This window comes from Drosophila gunungcola (genome assembly GCF_025200985.1).
Source record: "Drosophila gunungcola strain Sukarami chromosome 2L unlocalized genomic scaffold, Dgunungcola_SK_2 000008F, whole genome shotgun sequence".
In the NCBI taxonomy this organism is placed as follows: domain Eukaryota; kingdom Metazoa; phylum Arthropoda; class Insecta; order Diptera; family Drosophilidae; genus Drosophila; species Drosophila gunungcola.
Genome location: NW_026453163.1, coordinates 2,655,057 through 2,679,361, shown reverse-complemented (window position 1 = coordinate 2,679,361; position 24,305 = coordinate 2,655,057). Strand labels below are relative to the sequence as shown.

The 24,305-nt window shown below is 41.5% G+C and overlaps 3 protein-coding genes across 8 annotated transcripts; 2 read left to right on the top strand and 1 right to left on the bottom strand.

Annotated features, from left to right (window-relative positions):
* Nucleotides 1-1,749: 1,749 nt before the first annotated feature.
* LOC128253338 (protein Aatf) lies at nucleotides 1,750-3,436 on the top strand. Its single transcript, XM_052981658.1, has 2 exons — nucleotides 1,750-3,179; nucleotides 3,256-3,436. The coding sequence occupies exons 1-2, from the start codon at nucleotides 1,852-1,854 to the stop codon at nucleotides 3,356-3,358; spliced, it is 1,431 nt and encodes a 476-aa protein (XP_052837618.1). The 5' UTR covers nucleotides 1,750-1,851; the 3' UTR covers nucleotides 3,359-3,436.
* Nucleotides 3,437-3,520: 84 nt separating this feature from the next.
* LOC128253337 (homer protein homolog 1) lies at nucleotides 3,521-8,275 on the bottom strand. Its single transcript, XM_052981656.1, is given in 7 exon segments — nucleotides 3,521-5,106; nucleotides 5,160-5,294; nucleotides 5,573-5,845; nucleotides 6,392-6,470; nucleotides 6,530-6,975; nucleotides 7,040-7,328; nucleotides 8,127-8,275. Coding segments are annotated over 7 exon segments (1,626 nt in total). The 5' UTR covers nucleotides 8,132-8,275; the 3' UTR covers nucleotides 3,521-4,707.
* Nucleotides 8,276-13,305: 5,030 nt separating this feature from the next.
* LOC128253322 (liprin-alpha-1) lies at nucleotides 13,306-23,028 on the top strand. Of its 6 annotated transcripts, none has more exons than XM_052981630.1 (15): nucleotides 13,306-13,485; nucleotides 14,364-14,633; nucleotides 14,701-14,802; nucleotides 15,326-15,679; nucleotides 15,753-15,854; nucleotides 15,926-16,093; nucleotides 16,153-16,272; nucleotides 16,723-16,851; nucleotides 17,810-18,733; nucleotides 19,471-20,096; nucleotides 20,172-20,374; nucleotides 20,432-20,539; nucleotides 21,568-21,887; nucleotides 21,955-22,071; nucleotides 22,132-23,028. In XM_052981630.1, the coding sequence occupies exons 2-15, from the start codon at nucleotides 14,385-14,387 to the stop codon at nucleotides 22,219-22,221; spliced, it is 3,612 nt and encodes a 1,203-aa protein (XP_052837590.1). In that variant the 5' UTR covers nucleotides 13,306-13,485; nucleotides 14,364-14,384; the 3' UTR covers nucleotides 22,222-23,028. The 6 variants fall into 6 exon arrangements, with proteins under 6 accessions (XP_052837590.1, XP_052837585.1, XP_052837589.1 ...); XM_052981625.1 differs by having other exon boundaries at nucleotides 16,723-16,863; XM_052981629.1 differs by having other exon boundaries at nucleotides 13,306-13,575; nucleotides 16,723-16,863.
* The last annotated feature ends 1,277 nt before the right edge of the window (nucleotides 23,029-24,305 follow it).

Here is a 24,305-nt window from a genome sequence, read left to right as displayed (position 1 = left end):
AGCAGTACTTCGCAGTTTCATATGAAGGTTGATGGTATCCCCTGAACTCCCCTCGAAAACAAGAACACTCACTCTCTGTACCAGAGCCCAGAAATATGCATGCCGTGGAGTTCACACAAGAAAAGTTTCTAATGCTGCAATAAGTGAGATGTGAGCAGTCAGTCACCTTTAATCAATCTTTGTGGAAATCCGCAATATATACTAAATAAAATTAAGCATAAGGCGTTCCAGAGACAATACATTTCTAACAACGATTGAACTTGATGATTTAACAAGGCTAAGAGCTGGAGTTGTAAAATAATTTGATTAACTAAAACCATTGAACTACCTGTCTCGGAACCACGTTATTAAAACCGGTAATAAAAAACAATATTCTTAAAATTTTTAACATATATGACATTTGATCTATATCTAATTCTTTTCGTTGAGTTCTGACAAAAATACAAATTTAATTTTTAGTAATTTTTGTCGTTTATTCAATATATTTTAAGATACACTTAAAGCCTGTAACTGTATAAAAGTAAAAGTATTGTACTTGTAATGTCAGGATAATAAAAAAAAAAAATAAATACATAAAAAAAATAAAAATACACTTAAAGCGAAAGAAACTTTTTAATTTACAGAGAATTCTTTCACAACTTACAATGTTCACTGGATTAGTGTCATTCTTTAAAAATCTTAAAAATAATTATCTAAGTGGAAAACTTTTTCATCGTTTTTTTTTTTAACTAATTAAATTTATGCCCAAAGTACATACCGTAAGAAAAAACATGTAAATTTAATTTTATACAAATGATGACTCTGGAGTCTTAGAAAAAAATATCTCAGTGGAAAAGCTATTATCATTTATCAAAATTTTTTTTTTTCAAAAAAATTACAAAAAAAAATAAATTAAACAAATTGCGTAACAAAAAAATATATTCGAGTTTATGAATGAACATCTTTAAAATCGTCATAATAATTTTTAAAAATACAAAAATATAATTATCCCCAATGAGATATTTTTATACTTTATAGGGACGGAAATATCTCCTTCATTGCGTTGTGAACTTCTGACTAAAATTATAATATTATAATAAAAAAAAACCTTGAGGTCAAATTTGTAACACAGGTGTTGTTATCTTTTTAAATACTTGATAATACCGACTCACTGCAAATTCAGCTTTTTTGTAAATTTGAAAAAAAAATAAATTCTAATATAATAATAATAAATATATAATTCTAATACAAAGCTTAATTTCAATTTTTGCTAGGGTTAGAAACTAACTTTTTTCTTTAATCAATATAACACCAAGGCATTTTTAAGTCGTGGTTAACCTCATAGATAATAAAAATGCCTAGATTTCGGCTTCTGTAGGGAAAGATTTAAACATTCTTTTTTTCGAGTTTTTGTTAAAAGTATAACACCTAAAGCAAATCTTAAAATTTTGGTCGTATACCTATTAGTTTCTTACCACTTTCGGCTCAATTCATATTTTTTACCAAAAGTTGTATATACTCAAAAAAATGTATAATTTAATCAGAGAATAAAACTTAATATGTGCTCACCATACAGTAACTGAAATGATAAGTAAATTGCTTAAATAAAAAAAATGTATCTCGCCCATATTTAATGCAGTGTAGTTTTGAATGTTTTGAGATATTTCTGTAGAAATGCCCATATTCAAACAGTTGACTTTCAAAAAATACCGAAACGTTCAAATGGTCTACCCACCAGCACAAGCCGTTTATTTCTTATGTTTGGATGAGGTATTTTTTAAATCTCCGCCAACGGTCACACTCTGCTGTCCAGTCCCATGTGGTAAAATCAAGTCTCTTTCACTTTCAATTTATAAATGAAACTTTAACAAAATGCTGCGCAAACCAAAGAAGCAGGCCCAAACGGTGGCCGAAAAGGTCAGCAAACTGCTGGCCCATCCGAACGAGAGCGACAGTGCGGAGGACTCGGACCTCGACGTGGCCACTGGAACTGGGCCCCGTCTGGTGGACTTCGAGGAGGAGGAGTACGACCTGCCGGATGCGCGGAGCACCGACTTTAGGAAGCGGAACGTCAAGCTGCTCTCCGAGCAGAGTGATCGGTACAAGGGCAAGATCAGCAGTCGCAGGGAGCTGGACGAGGAGGACCAGGATGAGGAACTGTCCTATGAGGACAGCGATGAGGAGGAAGATGGGGACTTGGCTGACTTTAAGCTGAAGTTACAGGATGAAGGCGCAGGAGAGACCAGTGAAGAGGAGGAACCTACTGGAGATTCCGAAAGTGGAGATGAAGATGAGGATTTGGTGGACTTTAATCAAACATTAAAGGCTGGAAACGAAGGGGAGGAGTGTGGTTCTGGATCCGATGAAGATGGCAGTCAAGAGGAGGATGATGATGATACAGACGACGAAGAGGCAGAGGATGACACCATTAAGCCCTCGGATGTAATGTCCAAAACCAACCACCAGGCCGAAATCCAAAAAGGAATGAGCGTTCAAAACCAACTCCGCATCTGGGAGCGCCTCCTTGAGCTAAGGATCAACACCCAGAAGTTCACCAGCAAGGCAAACCAGTTGCCTGGGCCGGAGACACTCCAGAAACTGGGTTCCGACAATGACGAGCTGCAGTCAATTCTAAACGAGGCCCAGGAGCGCTCGACCAGGCTTCTGCAGCAACTGCTGGCCCTCCAGTCGGCGCTCCACCAGCAAAACTCGGAGATGAGGAAATCGGTGAAGCGCAAGCAGCCTTCAGAGGATACGGGACCAACTCCTGCAAAGCGGTTTGGCTCTGTGCTGCAGCACAACTTCCAGCAGATGACCGGATACCGCAACGAAGTTCTGCTCAAGTGGGACGATCGCACCAAACTCCTGACCCCCGGAGCGGGTGTGAAGCGCAAGTCCCTGCAGGAGGACTACGACATCGTCAAGAAGATCGACAGTGCCCTGGCGAACCGGGAGGCGCTCGTGGAAAAGTCGCAGATGCCGAAGAGCAACCGGCAAGAAAACGAGCCGGTGCAGCGGTTGAAGCACATCTACGACGACAGCGACTTCTATCACCAGCAGCTTCGCGAACTCATCGAGTACAAGGCCAGCACCTCGTCCAACATGAGCGAGATTACCAAGCAGTTCGTGGAGCTGCAGAAGCTGCGCCAGAAGATGAAGAAGAAGGTGGACACCAGGGCCAGCAAGGGTCGAAAGCTGCGGTATGTAAATTAAATTAACCTCTTATCTGTTTAGCATACTATGTCTTACTGATCGGTCTTTAATCACATCCTTTAGATACGTGGTTCACAACAAACTCATCAACTTCATGGCGCCCAACGAAGGCAGCGACTGGACAGAGAGCTCCAAGTCCGAGTTGTACAAATCATTATTTGTGTAGAAAATATATAGGAGTAGTAAAACAGTAATTGGTATATGAAGTTTTGAAATAAGAATAAAGTCTATTAAATGTGAAAAAGATTTTGTTGTAGTGTTAAAACTACACTCCAGGTAAAGAAGTTAGGAAACAACTCATTTAAAATGAAAGAAAAACCACTTGGAATCTGACTTTAGTTTATTTTATATATTTGTTTATGTATATTTTCATTTGTTGTTTACTTTAACTGCTAAATTTGTATGTTCAACATTTCATTTTCGTTATTAATTCTTATTTGTTCTCAACTGGGTAATTTATGCAGCGATTGCATAACAATATGGCTTGAATATAACCGCCAACGTTCAAAATTACCGCTTCATAATCATTTCGTTTAGTGGGTTTTGTGTTTGGAGATTGTGTTCTGTTATTTGTTACTTGCTGGTTTCTCTCGAGTTGCGATTTTTATTCTTTTCGATACATATAAATTAATGTTAATATTTGTTTAATGCATTAAACTAGGTGTCCACTGATGCACATACTTGACTGGTTTTTGTTTTAAATTTACTTTGCTAGTCTCGTGTTTTACTTGGACTTCGTTCCATTTATAAAATTCTCTCTTCGTTTACTTTATTTTAGCTTTATCTTCAATATTGGTTTCTTCATGTGTTCGTCGTCTAAGTCATTGTTAGTTATGCATACGTTATTTTTTATGTTTATAAATATCATATATAATGTTAGTAAATCAGTGCATAACTGCAATAAATGGGAGCCTAGTGATGGGGCTTTGAAGTCGGATGGGGTCGAAATACAATTCAATAAGTAACCATTTAAATTTTACGCCTAAGATTTGTAGAATACAAAAGGTTCCTTCTAAAAATACTATAAAAAGTTCGAGCACATTTACAAAATAATCTTTGTGACACTTGATCGATAGAAATGCTTTGATTTTTCTTTGGGAAATGAGTTTCGGGGAGTATTCGTTAGCAAGCTCTCATTAAAAATTAATTAACAATCAGCTGAAAGTGTACAGAGCACATAATATCATTGTTACATTTATATACTAGAGATAAATGTATATTGCACTAAAATGCGCACGAGAATCAATCGATTAAGACCTACATAAGTGTCTCAAGGACGCGAACAATTTTGACGAAAATACTGGGCATAGGTTTATTCTGTTTGATCCGAAGATACCAAAAGACATTACGACACACAAATGACAAATACGGGCCTAAAACGAGGAGGGATGGGGAGATTGAGGGAGTACGAGGGTTCTCTCTAGCGCTGTCCTTGTATACAAACTATCATTATAAAGATTACAAAAATGCCACTGACTAAATTCTCTCACTGGTCGTCCTTCTCTGGAATTAACTCTAATTGTTAATGGAATTCTTCAGCAACAGGGGCAGCCCGGTTTTGGTTTTTGATTTAGAAACGAGTATGGTGGCAGTTTTGGCCCCACCAGAACCGGACGCAGCTGCAGCTGCAGCAGTCGCTTCAGCGGAGGCGGAGAGGCGCCTTGGAGCCGCCTGCCGCTGATGCAGCTCCTGCAGCAGCGCAGAGTGCTTGTCTAAGGCCTTCAGCTGAACCGAATTCTGGGTTTCGTAGAGCGACGACTGCAGCTGGGTGTGGATCGAGGTGACGTTAGAGAGCGTGCTCTCGGCCTCGGCGATTGGAAAGTTGCTCAAATATCGTTTGCTAGTCGTGCTTCCTGTTGTTGTCGATGATGTCGTTGTAGTGTTTATCATTGTAGTCTGTTCCTGCGCTGAAACCTGGAAAGGAGATCAGTTAGCACAGCGGTAATAAAAGGCAACATTCACCGTGCCTTTCGCATAGCCACCAACTCTGGGTCTCAAGTACACTTTGCCTGCTGTACAACACTCTCCATATCCTTCTGCACCCCATACAGCTCCGACAGTTGCTTGGCGAAAACCACGTTTAACTCGCTCAGTTTGGCCAGCTGGAAAGTAGATATAGTAATTAATTTCGAAAATAAATGTGAGGTATACGATGTAAGTAAAAGCTTAATTAAATCACAAACATTTACGGTAAGTAGCTACAGAAAGAATTGCTTAACTTTAATTAATCTAACAGAGCTAATGTGAATTTAAACGTAAATTATATTAAAACAGCTGTTGGATATAGTTTCTTATACTAAACTCTGACCATATCTGTTAAATGGAGCCACTATATCATAAGCGCTTAAAATTCTTAAGTCGTGGTTATGGATTAGCTCACCGTCTGATCATTGGACTTTTCGCGAAGACTAAGGTTGGCCGACTTAAGCTCTATTTCCTGTTGCAAGAGTTCCTTCTGCAGTTGTTCCGTCCGCGCCTTGAGTGTGGCCACCTCACGACGCAACTCGTCTTCCGCGGCGCCTCCCCCTCCGGCTGCAGCACCCACGCCCCCTCCGCCCACACAAATCTGCTCCATGTCCCTCTTGAGGCGAATATTCTCCTCCTTGTAAGTGTGTAGCTGGCGCTTCCATTCGTCCACATTGGCAGTTGATTCCTTGCGAATGAAGAAAGAAGGTAGAATGTTTTTATGTTAAAATTGTATTATTTTACGCAGTTTCAGACCACAAAAAATGTATTTATTCTGGATTAGGATCAGTCGAGTCAATCTAGCCTTTTCCCTCTGTCGATCAAAAAAACTATTTAGCTGTGATAATAATAATGTTAATAGAAAAACGGCTTAAAACTCAAGATGTAGGAACTTAAACTGATTTCACTGTTTTCGTGAATCACTATATCCTAGTCCTATGTATTTTGATATAAATACATACATTAAGAAGCTGCAAAATAGTATATACACGTACACTTTTATAAGTAGTAAACTTGTGGAAAATGCTCATACTATCAAGTGCAACGATATTACAGAACTAAACATTGAACAAAAATACACTTCGGGTTAAAAATATTGGGTCATTTACACAATTTGCGTTTATATATATACAATATGGCATGCAAGCCCAGGGTCTAGAAGTCAAAACTGGTTGGTATTATTCAGCTATTCCCAATATATTTTTGTCATGAGCTTTAGAAACGATAAGCCTACCTGAAGAGCGCTGGTAAGCCGAATGTTGTTGTTCTTCAGGGTGGCCAGCTCGATTTCCCATTTTTTGGCATTGGCGCAGCTAAAAGGATAGGGAAGAACATTTACTCCAGATCCTAGGATCACATTTGCGTAACCCACCTTTGTGCCAGGGCCATTTTCAGGCGCTCGTTCTCGTACTTGAGCTGCTGCTCGGCGGTGGCACCCGCCCCCGGCCCCGTGTGCATGCCCACAATGCTGCCACCCGACGAGATGGTCACTCCGCCGCCGCCGCCACCTGCAGGTCCGCCTGAAGTGGGCTGCGGCGAGGGGGTGGCCGATCCGATGTCCGGCTTGACATCGCTGGTGTTTAGGAGCTTGTGGGAGGGGCTGTCCGGATTGGCGTTCTGCGTGTTCGTGTTGCTCAGGTTGGGCGGCTCCACGGTGTGCGGATCTATGGCTGTGTTGTCGTTCTGCATGGAGCCTACAGCACGCCCCGAAATGGGCGACGTATTGGCCGAGGTGGTGGGCGTGACGGCATTGGAGCCGTTGGCCGACTTCATGGCGTTCTTGGTTGCCTCTTTGACCTCCTGGAACTTCTCAACGAACTGTGAAAGCAGAGTGATTAGCCAGGGATACAGGTAGAGCGGTGTATATGAAATAGCCACCCACCTTGGTGAGCTCCGCCTCGGAAGCGAATCCCAAGCCGTACACCGTGTTTGCCCGCACATCGCTCCACTGGCCGAACTTCTGCGAGGTCTGGGTGAAGGTCATGTTGGGCGTGATCGTCGAGTTGATCACCGCCTTGGTGCCCTCGACGCTGATGATGCGGTACAGATTCCTCGAGCTGTCGTAGAAGAAGCTCACGTTGACCGCCTTCATGCTGGCCGTGATCCAGGTGCGCTTCGTCTTCGGGTCGATGTGGAAGACATGCGCCTGGCAGGTGAAAATCGGTTGCTCGCTGTGGGTCATAAAGGGATTATGATTATATTGGCAGGGGTGTGATTCATTTAAAATTCCATTTCGAGGAGGTAATAACTGGTTGAGCCCTGTGTGTGTGGTTGGCTAAGTAAACTATGGAATGGTAGGGGGTCGAATGATTAGCGTATAATTGGTTACACAGCCTAGTCAAAATGTTTAGTTCTGTTTAAAGTTAAAATTTTTAAATCGAAGAGTTCTTATTTTTTAATTCGTTTGTGGCTTTGAATGATTGAAACTGACAAGTACGTTTGCACATAATCAAGTACTAAAGAACTCGCGATCTTATATGGTTGAATAACACATTTTCCCTTTTTTACTGAAGAATTCGCGATTGACCTATTGGAGATATTCGATTTATAGTGCCTAAACACTGTCTTATCTGTTACCCATCCGCCGACATTTTCCCTGGTGGACACTTGCAGAGCTGCTCGAAATCTGGAGAAAATTGCACAGGGCACCGTTATCGCTGGCGACTGGCGACCGCCGACTAAATTGCATTATGGGCTAAGCCTTTTCGGCAGCCTTGCTTTTGATTTCTTGATTCTCAAGCGGAAAACACCCACACCTGCACACCAGCACACCAGCACACCTTCGCATCCACATAATTGGCCTGCCCACGCGTGTGCGTGTGTGTTTATGTACATATTTACGCCGCCCCGCTACACACAGAACGCCAACAACTACAACACAGGCAGAGATGGCAGCTAGCACGGCGTCGATTTTTCCCACACCGAAAACGGCGAGTTTGGGGCCGATTTGCCCCGCCAACCGACCTTACCCCATTGTATTCGTTGGCTTCGACGCTAGCTGAGTGGCTTGGCAACGGGTTAAACCTATGCAAGTAGCTTATACTGCTTAATTTTGCGATTAAAAAAAATAAAACACAAACGCCTGCAAAACTAGTGTGACCGCGCCGTGGTTCTTGAATTATACCGTTCAAGTATGAAAAAATGTACCTAAAAATGCCGAGCAACATTGTCCAAAAACATTGATGCCGTTTTGGCTACTTCTAGCCAAATTTTAAGAACGTTTTTCAAAAGAACTCTAAAAGTTTTGTTACGATAGTACTTACAACTAATATCTTAACTTTATTAATATTGAATTAATTAATTAAAATCTCAATAAATGTTTCCAGCTATGTCTTGAGACTCTATTAACAAAAATGACATCAAAATGTGGCGGTAAACTTTTTTTGTAAGCGCTTTAATGTTGCCGGCGATCTACAACGTGTTTTGAGCTAGACTCTGCTCTGCCAGCACCAACTGGCCACGATTAGATTTTTTATTCTTTTCACTAGGGCGAAAACTTTCACCCTGTGAATTTTTGGACGGTTTCCAACGCTTGGCAATTTTTTGTTTTTTTTTTCGTTGATCTGAGTAACGGGTGTAATAAGAAACTGATATAAAATTTTACGCAATTTATTTGCATCTCGCTTACTCTTATAGATGACGAACGGATTTTTTCGATCTAAGCACAAATGGTTATCAAACCGCAGAATAATACAACGAAAAACATTTTATAGTCGGAATCCATCTGCCAACGTTAAAAGTAAAAAAAATATATTGCTTAGTGTTGCTTAAATAAATTACCTTTTTCACAAGTTTTTAGACAAATTGTCCAAATAGGTAGCTAGTAATCTGGAGGACAATTTGTCTAAAAACTTGTATTCACTATTATTCCTCATTTAAAATTTTCCGAAATCGACGAGAAAGTTTTCTCAGAAAGTTGTTCAGCTATACCCTTTGTTTTAAAATAACTGGTAAAACGATGCTGGTTTAAGTTCGAAAAACTTTAATTACAATAACCAAAACGTCAGAGTATTCTGAAGCGAATAGCCAAATACAGTTAATTTATTGCAAATTTAAAACATCGAGGTTTTTTTTGACAAATATTGTCATTTTTAGGCTTCAGGCTACCAAAATTGGTCCCAAAACAAAAAACTTCAGCCAAGTACTCAGATCGACGAAAACCGTTCGCCGCCAATGAGAGAGAGCAAAAGGCCAATAACCAGTGAACACAGTTCGACAGTGCCGTTTTGCAAGTCGGAACTCAGATCGACGGAAAAAATACTAGACGTATGGGATGAACTCTCGATGAACGTTTGTCAGGCCCTGACGAAAAGAATAAAAAATGTAATCATTGATGTTGTTGGATTTGTACTTGGAAGCGAAATGGATGGAAAAACACCACCATTCCAATACCAAACTTAACTTTGGAGTCGTTTATATTCAACATATTCGATTTTGCTTTCTCAAATTAATAAGTTTGTCAACAAGCCCAGCCCACTAAATAAATAATACATTTTTTTTTTCTGGCGAATCCGTTCGTCGATCTGAGTACTAAGTTTAAGCTAGTATTTTTTTAACTATACGATTTTACGTAAGTGCGAGCAAGACAAACGTATGACGATTCCAATTAACAATGAGTAAAGAAAATTGATCGAACACTATACCCGATAGTTAAATACTAGACGGAATTTGGCACAAAAATAACATTCGATAAAATACGACCGGGGTCGTTAAAAATTACAATTTTGCTCATTAATTTGAATTGACGACAAAACGGAACGGAAAGGTAACAACTGAAAACCTTTAAACGTTAAAATTATTGGGATAAACACAATATATTGTTTGAATTTAAAAAGGCAGTGTGTTTGTGAAGTTATTACCAAAGAAATCTCAAGCAGTATCTATATAGTTGTCTATGTATCTGAGCTTCAATGAATCCGTCAATTGTGATGTACAATAGCCTGATTCCATTGGTGCATTAAAACGCATTTAACCTAATGCGCATTTACACAGGGAATCCCATAAGGATAAATGCCGTATTTTAAATAAATGCGATTAAAAATCATTCGTCCCGAACGTTTTTAGAAATAAAAAACGGAAAATACCGATGTTTAACGATATTTTTTTTTTGTGCCACCACTACAACAGCTGTTTTCTGTATGCAAGGTTGGCGCAATTTTTGATGTCTTTTGTATATATAATCTATTTTGTATAAAAATGACTGAAAACAAGACGGCACGCTGTAAATTCTGGCAGGAAATAACTCCCACGGGGATCCTTGCCTATTTTAGAAACTGTGGTGGTCTCCATTGCCAACCCGTCAAAAACACCATCAGTTTCCCACATTTAAAAAGTCCACTAATGCGGCAATGGAATCAGGCTATAAGTAATGTAAAAAAAAAATGCCCAGCACCATCGATAGCGATAGAAAACTATCGATGGTGGCCCAGAAAGGTAATAATTCGATACCTCGATAATGCCATCGATAGTTTTCCAGCCCTAGGTCGCGCTCGGAAGCAGCAGCCGCTTGTTGTAATGAGAAGCGGTGCATTCAACGGAATCTTCCGGTGCGGGGCGCACAGTTCTGTTGTGCTGGTATCAGGAAGTTTCACTTTTATACACTTTTAAGCATATTGGGCATTTAAAAATTATTGATCAAGATCAATAGCCGAGTCGATCTAGCCATGTCGGTCGGTCGGTCTAATTCTCGTTCGGCGACAAAAAAAGGTTCGGCTCGGTTCCTGAAATTTGCAGAGCAGATGCGGCACTCCGGGCACTGGTGTCGGCGTGCCGAAGCCAGCACTAACGAGTCTGCCTTCCTCAGCTCTGCAAGCATCTGGAAATATGTAATTATTTGGGCTTATTTACTTTTGAGTTCCGCTGTTGAGATCGCCCAGTCTGATTTCGATTATTATTTTCATATATATTTTTATCTTTGATGTTATTTTTATCACTAGTATCAATAATATTGTTATAATTTCCATCATCATTATTTATGTTATGTGTTAGTATAATTTTCAGTTTCTTTATTTCTTTTATTTTCAATTGTTTTTTCATTTATACTATTATTATTTTTTACCAGTTAATATATTATTTTGTTTGGTCGTTTCGAAGTTGTTGTCTGAGCTGCTTGTCATCATTGCCTCTCCCGGTGGTGGACATCTGGAAAAACATCAAAAACATATTGCTGGACATCGAACTGGAAGACTAGTCGTCGTTTAACCACTGGTATAAGCAGTTCAATCCTGGCAAAAATGACATTAAGTTTTCTACTTCGATCAACAGAAGGGGACACACAAATCCCACGCAAAGGCACATCCTCAACGGTGAAAGGCGGCTTAACTGCCCTAACTGCGGAGCTGAGCTATCAGTCCAACATCTACTAGATACATGTGGTCACTACCAAAACATCAGAATAAACCTATTCGGTCTTACCCCGCCCTCAAAACTATTATATGACCTTCTAACTCCAATCTAATATTATCTTTCTTACGCATATGTAAAATTATACATCAAATTTAAACACCCCTTCGGCCGCTGCTTTGAATTACTTCAAAAAGAAACCAATAACAAAAGTAGTTCGAAAACCGTCAGTTTGTTTTAAACGTCGCTAAACGAAGCCAGGAAGGGAATTTCAGTACTGAATTTCAGTACGACAGGAAAAGGGAACATCCATACCCATACGCCATTTTAATTTTCATTCTAGACGACGCCCGCCACGATGCATGCCAATGAAATCGAGGAGGAGTAGGATGCTGAGATGTTCCAGGGAACAGGTGATATCAGAGCAGGGGCTGCAGATGTAGTTTCGTTAAGTATTTTAGGCTCCTGACGAACGTCACCCTGGAGACCATGACTCTACGAGCCCGTGCCTATGTACGGACCGTTAGGGAACCGGAGCATGGATTGTAAAATTTCTTTTGGGTTCTGCGGGACCGGAGCATGCCATACTTCGTGCAGTTTGATCAGTATTTTTTTAATGTTTATTAAAACCGTAGTTTCTATATAGCGAAATTTGTCTACAATTAAGCCATTAAGGCTTGTATTACGCAGCAACTTCATAATTGTACATGGCACACAGCTAGTCCTAAACGGGTTTTATTTTTAGATTAAACTATGATATTAAAAAGTAAAAAGTTGCACTTTTTATTTTGAAACTTGAGAGTACTCGTTGTGAGTGTTATCAACACAATTGTTTTAGACACTCGCAAACAGGAAAAGTTTACCAATCGTGTGTTAATAACACAAGTTTTTTGTGTTTGTCAAAAACGTAAACGTACGTTGCTATTTTTTTCTCACATGTCAAAAATAATTATTGACACTGTTTTACGAACACTGTTTAAAACTTTTGCTTCCTAAAATGTTTATAAATCTAGATTCAGGGACCACGAACAACAGTAAGCCGTCCAAGTATGCCCTGCAAACTCTCAAAGGGTTTAATTTCCAGATAGTTTTTATGGAGGCAGTTCTTCTTCAAGATGCCATGTGAAAATTGAATTGTTTACACATGTACTTCACCTTTTGCTGGCGATCCTAACGGATAACAAACCCATTTACGTAAGAGACTTGAGTGATATAGCATCCGAGATCCCCAGAGTATGGGACTATCAGCACTTCTTTTTAATTTTCAAGAGATACTTCATACAGGTCTCATAATAGATGCCAATGGGTACCGTTTCGAAATGAAACGGCCATTGCAAAGAATAGTTCCCAAGTTTTTTTTAAACAAATTTTTGTCGTTTGAATGAAGCTTTAACGCCCGTCACTCGATGCTTCAGAAAAACCAACATATTATTATCTTTTATCTGAAATTTGGGGAGTAAGTTATATAAATGTATCTATAAAGAAATGTTAAAGTTAAATGTATAATAATAAAAGTGGATTGGGAGAACCTCTGGGTGGTGTGGAAATGAGCTATTTAACTATTAAATAAATAAATGAAATATAAATAAATTCAAATGATAATACTTTAGTCTTCAATTGGGCAGGGGGCTGCTGATTTTAAGGTGTTAATCGCCATGGACACTTGTTCGTTGGACGACTGCTACAGAGTTTGAAAAATGTTATTTACATTTCAGCATTGCCAGACTTCATCTGCCTTTTCCAAGGGGTGGCACCCTTGTACTTTTAATTTATCGATTTGAGTGCTACCAGAGTTTTTACGACAAGCGTTGCCACACAAATCGGAAAATTCCATCTCTAGTTTCTTTACAATCGTAAATTGGGGAAAAAAACCTCTTTGAAATTTGGTTTATTTAATTAAAAGCAGCCGGGAGACCTATGCGAAGGCCAAAACGCGGCCAGAGTTGTTGTTGCTGCTGCTGCCCAGCCGCCGTGCGATCGATCGGGGTACGTTTTGCGGCGGATTGGGGAGTGGGGAGCGATTTTCTTGCACCTTTTTTTTCGCACAAATGCCGTCCTCCGAAAAGGAATTTTGAGGTGAAAAAGTAATTTAAACAAAAGGAAAAACGGAATAATCTCGCACCTGCTGCGGGCAGGAAACATTGTTTCGGGCATTAGTGGTTGCAAAATGCGACACCGACACACCTAGGCACAAAAAATATGCCAGTTATGCGAAAGAGAAAAAGAGCTGTTCGAGTGTGAGTGTCGTGTGAGTGTGTATTCCGTGCATGTGCCTGTGTGCGTGAGTGTTGGTGTAGAAAACTTGTTATCAATGAGGCGCCTATGATAAGTCTCATTAGACATGTTTCTCCCACTATGCTGGGCATTCCAATAGCCGGACTCCACTGGCACACATTTCCACGTTCGTCCAAAATGTACATATGTACATACATATATTTTCTAGGTATACTTTACACTTAGCTTCCACTGTCAAATTTTAGATCCTGGGAGAATCGGGTCAAACGGCCCCAAACACTGCCAACATATTTTGAAGCCGGAATCTTTGGTCTTTGGTGTGTGTTACAGGTAGATTCCACCTAAACGTATTTTCCCATCCTGCCTAATGTAGCTTTTTTTACATAAAATCGGTTTTTAAAAAATTATATTTATTTTTGGACGGATAACTAGGAAACGTAAAGTTCGAAAGCATTTGAGATTTGGTATAGATTTTCGCGCGCACGGTAAGCTACAAAATAGGACTTAATCTGGGAAAAACGTATGGAATTTTGCGGCTCAATACCATGCAATTATGAAGTCGGACCTATAAATTGGTCACCATCTCACTTGAGCTTATCTAAACAGTCCTCTGCCTTTCTCTCGCACAGTCTGGCGGCCCCAACTAAATAATGTGGAACATGATGTGCGACGTAATGCCCACGATATCCGAGGACAGCATTTCGCAGCGCTCCTCGCAGTTCAGCGGGGAGGACGCCAACTTCGAGCAGTTGATGGTCTCCATGCTGGACGAGCGGGACAAGCTGATGGACAGCCTGAGGGAGGCGCAGGAACGGCTCGGCGAGACGGAGAACAAGCTGCACGACGTCGAGAAGGAGCGGGACAGCCTGCAGCGCCAGATCAACGCCAATCTGCCGCAGGTACACGATATCCCCCACATCCGATCTATCCCCCCGATTACTGACCACCATATCCCTACTTTCCCAGGAGTTCGCCACACTCACCAAGGAGCTGACGCAGGCGCGGGAGACCCTGTTGGAGCGGGACGAGGAGATCGGGGAGCTCAAGGCAGAGCGCAACAATACTAGGGTAAGCTCAGCTCCGAGATCCCAGTTTTCTAGGGTGAATACCACCTGTCCAAAAGGGAATATCTGTCCATAAGGGAATGCGATCTTTTCCGAAACTCAAAAACATTTTGTGAATTTAGTTTTTTGCCGTTTCCTAGCTTTAGATTACAGATATGTATTAGAGTTTCTAAAGTAAAATTAGTATCTATCTAACTTTATAGTTATTTTTTTTTTGAAGACAATGCGTTTTTATTTTCTACTTTTACAAAAGGTTCTTAGCAGCAGAGTATTCACTTTCCCGCAGGTTCCTGAAACCCGTATGGTCTTTTTGTATTGGACATATTTATAAATTTACACACCTATTAATGTCAACACATGAATCCATCCTATTTGAATACACACAAATTCTTCAGAGGCTCTTAAAAATGTTGTATTTTTAGTATTAATTGCACGGTCATTGCCTGGAGAACGTCAGTGTTTTGCTTTTGTCCATCACTGAAATAGGTCTTCAAAACGTTTCCCCTTACGCAATCTGTTTTTTCCAGCTTCTTTTGGAGCACCTGGAGTGCTTGGTGAGCCGCCACGAGCGTTCCCTGCGAATGACCGTTGTGAAGCGACAGGCCGCCGCCCAAAGCGGCGTCTCCAGCGAGGTGGAGGTGCTCAAGGCGCTCAAGTCGCTGTTCGAGCACCACAAGGCGCTGGACGAGAAGGTGCGCGAGCGACTGCGCCTCTCCATCGAGAAGAACAACCTGATGGAGGAGGAGCTGAGCTCCGCCAAGGAGGAGCTGGCCCAGTACAAGGCTGGTGTGGTGCCTGCTGGCGCGGGCAGTGGCGGCGGGGCGGGGAGTGCCGCCAGTGCCGCCGGAGGTGCAGGCGCCGAGAACGGGCTCAAAGAGAAGGTGGGCGCACCCCCTGAAACGCATTCAACCATGTCGGCTTTTAACTACTGTACTCTTTTTCCCGTAACCATAGATGGCGGGCGTGGGTGGATCTGGCGGCGTCAATGGCGAGACGAGTGAGCTGAGCGACTACGCGGCCAAGACTCATGAACTGCAAACGATCATCGAGAAGCAGGTGAGGATCAAAAGGGCACTGCCCAGCCTGCGTCTGCTAACCAGGTGCTAATCGCCCCTTTCCTTTCCAAGACCTCGGAACTCTCGCAATGGCAGCGGCGTGTTTCCGATCTGAACAACAAGATCAGCGAGTTGGAGGAGAACATGTCGCGGGTGCAGAAAGATCACTGCAAGGCCCAGGACCAGTGTGCCAAGCTGCAGCGAGATCTGCGCGAAAACGTGGCCCAAAAAGAGGATCAGGTGAGCGGCACTCGAAAAGCATGTTTTCCTGGAACTTGTATAAATCTTTTGATGTTCAGGAGGAGCGCATCACCACGCTGGAGAAGCGCTACCTGAATGCTCAGAGGGAGTCCACGTCGTTGCATGATCTCAACGAAAAGCTCGAGCAGGAGCTACGGCACAAGGAGGCACAGCTCAAGGTGGGCGAAATAGACAACTTTTACTGGGTTTACGGTCAAGGCAGGCGAATGGTTTTAACTTTTGTGTAAAGAGAATCGGTTTGTTTTTGTCACACGAGCGGCTTACTACGGCTTAGAAAATTTAAAACCAAGTGATAATCTTTAAAATGTTGTAGAATTATGAGCATTATAATCATATAAGCAAAAATTGTTTTAGATAAAAGAAGTCTTGTTTGACTTTAGTTTTAACTACATCTGCTACTGTGACTTAAACGTAAGACCGACCATCTCTACTTTTAATTACGCCCAAGCCTGTTATTTCATTAAGCTCACCCTAAGCGTGACTAATCAATTGCATTTGCATACGCAACCAATCCCCCGACAACTAATCGAACACACCCGCCCCAAACACGACCACAACCACTCCATGCCACCTGATCAATGCCGATTCCGACTCCGCAACCGAAACAGCTGCACGAGGAGAAGATCGGGGCCATCGAGGAGAAGCTGGAGCTCTCGGAGCAGAAGCTCGCCCAGCACGCCAAGCTGCAGCCCGACATGGAGGAGCAGCTGAAGGCGCGCATGGAGGCATTGACTAAGGTAGGAAACAAGGTATGCACTCGAACTAATATGCGCGCCGGACAGGTTCCATATGACAAGTATCAACAATTATTATCCCGTACAACTTGAACTCTGTTTTGTGTAATGCTCTTCTTCTGTTATTTTGCGTACTTTCCACCACATGAAACCCACACCAACAACTTGAACAACAGTCTGTCTCTAAGTTCTATGTGTTCTTCACTTACCATCCTACTATTTCTCTCTCTGTACTGCACCAGAACTCTCTACTCTCAACGCACTCGAAACCCAACCAAAATCAGACCAAACAATCCCCTCTGTATGCCAATCGGTGTCTTACTTTAAAAGTTATTTGCCAAATTTTCATCAAATTTAAGGTTACAAAAATATTTACTCATTTTCCAAAGAATTTAAAGTTTTGATTAGCAGCAATTTAATATCGACCTCTCGTACGGATAAACCGCTCCCTTTAAAATACTTTTTTTCAAAATTGCTGACTTCATAACTTAACAAGAAATTTATCGATCGACTTCTAATTTTAAAAAATGAGTGTTCTTGATATTTTTTTAAAAATGGTAGGTCATTGTAGAGGAAATACCTTTAACAATTTTAGTTTCGGCCGGAATCATGTCAGCAGACATAAAGACACCACTTAAATCCGTTTTTCTGTAACTGTTCATGTAACTTGAGTATTTCTTTTAAAAATGTTCCCGAAAATCGCCTATTATTTTTATTAAATTTTCTAAGACATTGGGGCTTTCAAAACGTAGAACTTAACCATTTAAATACTTTTCAATTGGTCAGTTATTTCCAACCAGTCATATTAAATTCGGAAGAATTTTGTTGGCACTTAGTTGGTATACATGGGGGATCACTCACTTTTAGCTTTCATTACTAAAACCCAACTAACCCTGCTCACTGCCACTGATTGAACCTCGTGAACAAGCTCATTAAACTCGCTGGCTCGAACCCTTTGCAGGCTCAAGAAAGACACGGCTCGGCGGAAGACCGCATCCGTGGCCTCGAAACGAACCTGGACGAGAAGACCGGCGAGGTGGTAAGACTGAACCAGCGTCTCAAGATGAACGAGGAGCACAACCTGCGGCTCTCCTCCACGGTGGACAAGCTGCTCTCGGAGTCCAACGAGCGGCTGCAGGTGCACCTGAAGGAGCGCATGCACGCGCTGGACGAGAAGAACGCCCTCACCCAGGAGCTGGAGAAGGCGCGCAAGGTGGCCGAGGAGCTGCACCACGAGAAGAGCGAGATCATGAAGGAGCTGTCGAAGACGCGGCTGGAGATAGAGAACTTCAAGCGCCAGCTGCTGCAGCAGGAGATCGCCTACAACATCCAGCAGACGGAGGCGCTCACCCGCAGCCTCTCGCCCAGCAGCGTGGTGGACCCCAGTGGCGCTTTCAGCCGGAGCAACTCGCACGCCAGCTTCGAGACGCACTCGCTGCGGCGCCAGAGCAAGCAGCGCCTGTCCGAGGAGAACGCCCTCGTCCGCTCCATGGCCGAGCAGGAGTGGGAGAAGCTGCAGCAGGCGGCGCACGCCCAGCAGCAGGCCTACGAGCTGGTGGCTGGTGCCGCCGACTGCGACGACGCGGATGTCCTCTACGCGGCGGCCACGGCGGATATGATGTCGCCGTCGGGCCACACGGACGCCCAGACCCTGGCCATGATGCTGCAGGAGCAGCTGGACGCCATCAACAACGAGATCCGGCTGATCCAGGAGGAGAAGCAGTCGACGGAGGCGCGCGCCGAGGAGCTGGAGTCGCGCGTGGGCAGTCTGGAGCACGTCAACCTGCTGTCCCGCGGTCGCTCCATGGACAGGCAGAGTCCGCCCATGAGTGGCCGGAGCACGCCAAACTCCCCGCAGCGGGACTTCATGCAAAAGTATCACACGGTGAGTGGTTTAGTTTAGTTTAGTTTGCTTGAATCCAGTTAAGATTACAGATTTGGAGGGCAGAAGTGGGAACTGATTTCAGATTTCAGAAAAATGTTCTTGCTAGGATTTTGGAAGGGTTAGGTTTGTCGTTCATACGGATAAAGAATATAACATACCATATACATACCCTTTCATTTAGCTTTTTTTCTAAGGGATCCCTATATAAAATACCTTAAAAAAAGTTGTTAGTGAAACAAAATGTTTATAACCGTACGCTTATCAACGTTATCAACTCAAAAAGTAAACTACTAACTTAGAACTTTTCAACTGAACATATAAATAAATCAATTCTCTTGTAGAGAGTGTATCATTAAAAGGGTTCTTGTCTAGAAGCCAGAATTTTAGGCATTTTTTCAAGTAAAATAAAAAAGAAATGAAAAAAATTTTTAGTATACAGTTTTGTATATGGTTTTAGTTGACAAACGCGTTTGAATTTAGGAAACATTAATAATGGTTCGGACGCCACGTCAAAAAATCGGCTGTGCTTCCTAAAATAATTTGATTTTTGAAAAATCTTTTAAGGATCATATTTTTAAAAAACATTCACAATATGCAACAAAGGAAATCATTTTTTTTTTTAATTTCTAGACCACAATACCTCCTTAGTTAAAAAATGTAAAGCATCTTGAAATGAACAGCCAAACCCCCAGTCTCACCTCCTGTAATGGTTTTAATACTTTTGAATTCACCGACAGCTCAACTTGCCCGTGCTGTCCAGCGATGCCTCCCGCGAAGAGCTCCACGGCGGCATGTCCACCACCGGTGACTCGAGCTCCGGCGGAGCTGCCTCTCCGCTGACCGCCCGCTCGATGCGGCTGGAGCGAGTGGCCCAAGCCCTGGCCCACAGCCAGGAGGAGCTGCGGCGCCGTTCGATCGGCCTCAATCCCAGTGCCCCGGTGGCGCCCAACCACAGTGGCGGGCACATGCCGCTGAGCAGCCACAGCTACGGGCTGTCGCCGCTGAGCTCCCGCTACGGCAGCCAGGAGTCGCTGCGCCACTACAACACCATGGGCTCCATGTCCATGCTGCAGACACCGACCTCGGGCGTGTCGCGGGACGCGGCTGCCGCCGCGGTGCAGAAGAAGAAGGGCATCAAGTCTTCGCTGGGAAGGTTCTTCAGCAAAAAGGAGAAGGTGAAGGGCGTGAAGGACACACTGCCCGACGGCTCGCCCAGCATGATGTCCATCGGCAACCTGTCGATCGGCCTGAGCGAGGTGGACTCCAACTACGATGCCATGAGCATGACTGGGGGCATGATGCCCCGCATCGCCAGCTCCCAAGGATCCAAAATAAGCAGTGTTGACTACGGCAGGCAGAAGAAGTGAGCATAACCCTACGTGGCAATGGACATTATCCAATAAACATTATTGCTGACACTTTGTTGTGTGCCTTTCAGGGAGCACGACTACCGCAACGACTTGCTGGGCGAGGCCATGAAGGCGGGCACTCCGTTTGCCCTCTGGAACGGCCCCACCATCGTGGCCTGGCTGGAGCTGTGGGTGGGCATGCCCGCCTGGTATGTGGCCGCCTGTCGGGCCAACGTCAAGTCCGGGGCCATCATGAGTGCGCTAAGCGACACGGAAATTCAGCGGGAGATCGGTGAGGATCCCAGGTGTTGCTCCATTGCTCTCGGCGTCTAACCTTTTCCTTCGACAGGCATCAGCAATCCCCTGCACAGGCTCAAGCTCCGCCTGGCCATTCAGGAAATGGTTTCACTCACCTCTCCCTCGGCGCCACAAACCTCACGGACCACCTTGGCGTTTGGTAAGATTTCATAAACTGTCAAAATAAGAAATTACCTGCTATCCACATCAAGAAAAATAGTTAAATTGATAAGCGGTTTTATTGATTCCCTTAAATATAAAGTTTTTGTTATATTTATACCCTTGCAGAGGGTATAATATATTTTTTTTTTTAGTTCTTCGGCATTTAGTAATGGTTAAATGTGTCTGAATTACGGTTTCAATTTCATCAAAATCGGACGACTATAACATAAATAATAATAAATAAAAATATTAAAAAAAAAAGATTTTAAAAAATTAAACTTTTTTATTTTGTAATTTTTATCTTGATCATCATGACTAGACGAATTGATCGAAATTTTATATGTGTATGCAAACCGAGTTATAAAATATTTCGGATTAGACGTTTAAATTCAGTATCTGCCTTAGGAACATGGAAACAAACAATAATTTGTAAACAAATAACAGGTTTTTGCCCAAATGATATTTTTTAAAATTAAAAACCAACTCCTTGAGATTTGATAAAATCGGCAGACTGGCCATTTTTGGGCGGTATAAAATAAAGATAAGATGTTTTCGAAAAAAAAACGTGCATACATCTCGTCTTTTTTCCTTATATTCTAGTTGTTGATCAAGGCGGATACTAACCATTTTTGGGCAGTGTAAAATATAGATCCTTAATCTTGATGAAAAAAGTTGCCAATTGTTTTCGAAAAAAAACATGCGTATATCTCGTCTTATTTTTCAAATTGTCCATTTATTATTAGAGTTTTGAAGAAAATAAATGCTATATTCAAGTAAAGGAAAATATTTCAATTGTGTGCTTATAAATTTAATTTTTTTCAAGGAACTTTATTATTAATATGATGTTTTCTTCAAAGAGTGGCATTTTGGTTTTAATGGTTTCTTTAGCTGGGCCATGGTAGGACATACATTTAATTGTAACCATGTAAAAAAAAATACTGAATTTTAGTAAACTCTAACTATAAATTTGTGTTAACTTAACACTTTGTTTTAATCGTTATATTATTGTCCATTCTATTTCTGTAGGCGATATGAACCATGAGTGGATTGGAAACTATTGGCTGCCCGGCCTGGGTCTGCCACAATATCGCACAACCTTCATGGAGTGTCTGGTCGACGCCCGCATGCTGGACCATCTCACCAAGAAGGACTTGCGCGGTCAGCTTAAAATGGTGGACAGTTTCCATCGCACCAGCCTGCAGTACGGCATATCCATGCTCAAGCGCCTTAACTACGACCGCACGGAGCTGGAGCACAGGCGGAAGATGAGTGAAAACGGCCTGTGCGATGTGCTCGTCTGGAGCAACGAGCGGGTCATACGGTGGGTGAGCAGTATCGGACTGAAGGTGAGTTTCATGGCCTGGGGGGAACAGCCGTCAACATAAAACTGATGTTAAACACTCATTTTTATAGGAGTATGCCAACAACTTGCTCGAATCGGGAGTGCATGGGGGCCTAATGGCACTAGACGAGGGCTTCGATGCCAATGCCATGGGCTTGGCCCTCCAGATACCCACACAAAATGCTCAGGTAAGCCAGCCTAAGCCCACTTTCTTTAGAACAATAAATAATGAGCACTTTTCTGAATAGGCTCGCCAAATACTCGATACGGAGTTCAACAATCTGCTGCAGATCGCCACAGATCGCAGGCCGGAGAACGAGCAGCGCAGCGCTTCTTGATGCAGCTATAGTCCTCCAACGTCCTCGGTGGATGAGTGAATACGAGCTGGGGCGCAGGACAGACAGCAAAAGCAAGGCAACCTACAACAATAAGAACGTAAAGACCAGGGGCAACGTTTCCTAAACCGCAACAGTAACGACAAGCAGACCTAGAAGTGAAGGATAGAAGTGCTAGCAGCAACTAAGCCACAAAAACTCTAACAAGAAAGACGCAACGCAAGAGACTCCCAGCATGATGCACGTCTAATCCACATATTTAATATATATAAATACACGCATAGTCACATAATCCATAACAAGACAATGTATACAAGACATAGCACATACTCTACATAGGACACGTAGTTGCATTGGCGCCCAGTCGCTGCTGCTGCCAGCGTGTACAAGTTATAGAAGCTAATCAGTTTTCGATTGTAAAATTATTATTGTATTTTTTTATATAGTGTAATAATTGGGCTTGCAATAGACTAACAGTATTTTGTTTTAGATGATGCAAAGGTGGAAAGAGATGACAGCGTGCTCCGAACCAAATTCGTGACCAAACTTGTTTGTTATATAATTTTATGGCATTTTGTACAGTTTTTAATTTAATCCAATCGTAATTTCTTTAAAATTAAAACAACTAACATACGCTTTACATATGACATTATAGTGTTTCTGTTTAGTTTTTTGCAGAAGGCAGAGACGGCGTTTTAATTGAGTTTATAAACTGAACAACATGCACAACAATCAGGCATACATATATAGAGTAACAACTGCATATATATACGATTTATATATCATAATAAATCTAATTATTAAACATTATGAAGCATACGTGTAACTAACAACAAAGTATTAAACGAGATGTGTAGGAAGGGGAAGGAACGTTGTAGAAGTCGCAAGCGCCCATTGAAATCAACTATTTACATACATATATATACGAGATCATTAAGTAATCGAAAAAGCTTTAAAGGCGAACTAAACCTAAACCAAAACTCAAAATCTTAGCCTTTGCTTAAGCCCTAAATAAAGAATTTCTTTGCTCATTGGCTTGAGGGCATTCGATTTTCAATAGCGATTAAATTCTTTGAATATTTTTACGAACGATCTACTCACAAAATCTAAAGCATATCCATTGTTTTTGAAAACATAAAAACCCAATCCCAAATCCTTTTCTTGCAAGCGCTGCAAGTTGAATCATAAATCAAGTCTTTCTCTTCTGTTGAATCCCTTCGAAATAACCACTCTAACTAAGTTTCGCATGTACTTATTTGTCCCATAATGTTAAAGCACACAAACTGCCACATAACAACACGTACACAAAGGAACATCCACAGCATCTAAGAATGTTGATTTTTGGGGTCTTATGTACATTAAGATTATGTTTTTACTTATTTGTACAAAAACCAAATTTGCAACTAACGCTTGTCTTTAAGTTGAAATAGAAAATACAAAAGAATCAGTAAAAATGAATACAATATACTTAAATTAATTTATAAAACTAAAATATATATTATAAAAATACTAAAAAGAAGAATACTTAATGAAATTATTTCAACTGTATTAGCAAAATTAAAAAACAAAAAAAACTAACGCGTAAAGAAACTTATAAAAGCTCTAAAATCTGAAAACTTATTTATGTATGTAACTGTAGCATTATCTAAGTAAATCCAAGAGTAAAGAAAATATTTATGATGTGTAACCTAAATTGATTGACTACTAATCCAGAATATCTAAGTTAATTTCAACACGGATTGGTTTAATTGTTGACTTTTGTTAAAAATTACACAAGAAATAATTGAAAAACGTTCGTAACTAAACTAAACTAAACTAAATGCGTAACATAAATATAAAATTGATTACCATACACATATGTAAATATATTTATACAATATTGTGAACATGAAAATGGAACGCAATACAAGCAAATTAGGTAAAAATTCCGGTTAGGAGTTTTTTATATGTACCATATATATTTGAAAAAAACACAAAAACAAATGATGAAAATATAACTACAAATTAAAATTTATTACAAAAAAGCAACCCCACGGAAATGTTTTCGAGGCATTTAGTTTTTCATATATATTTTTAAAAGAAATGGG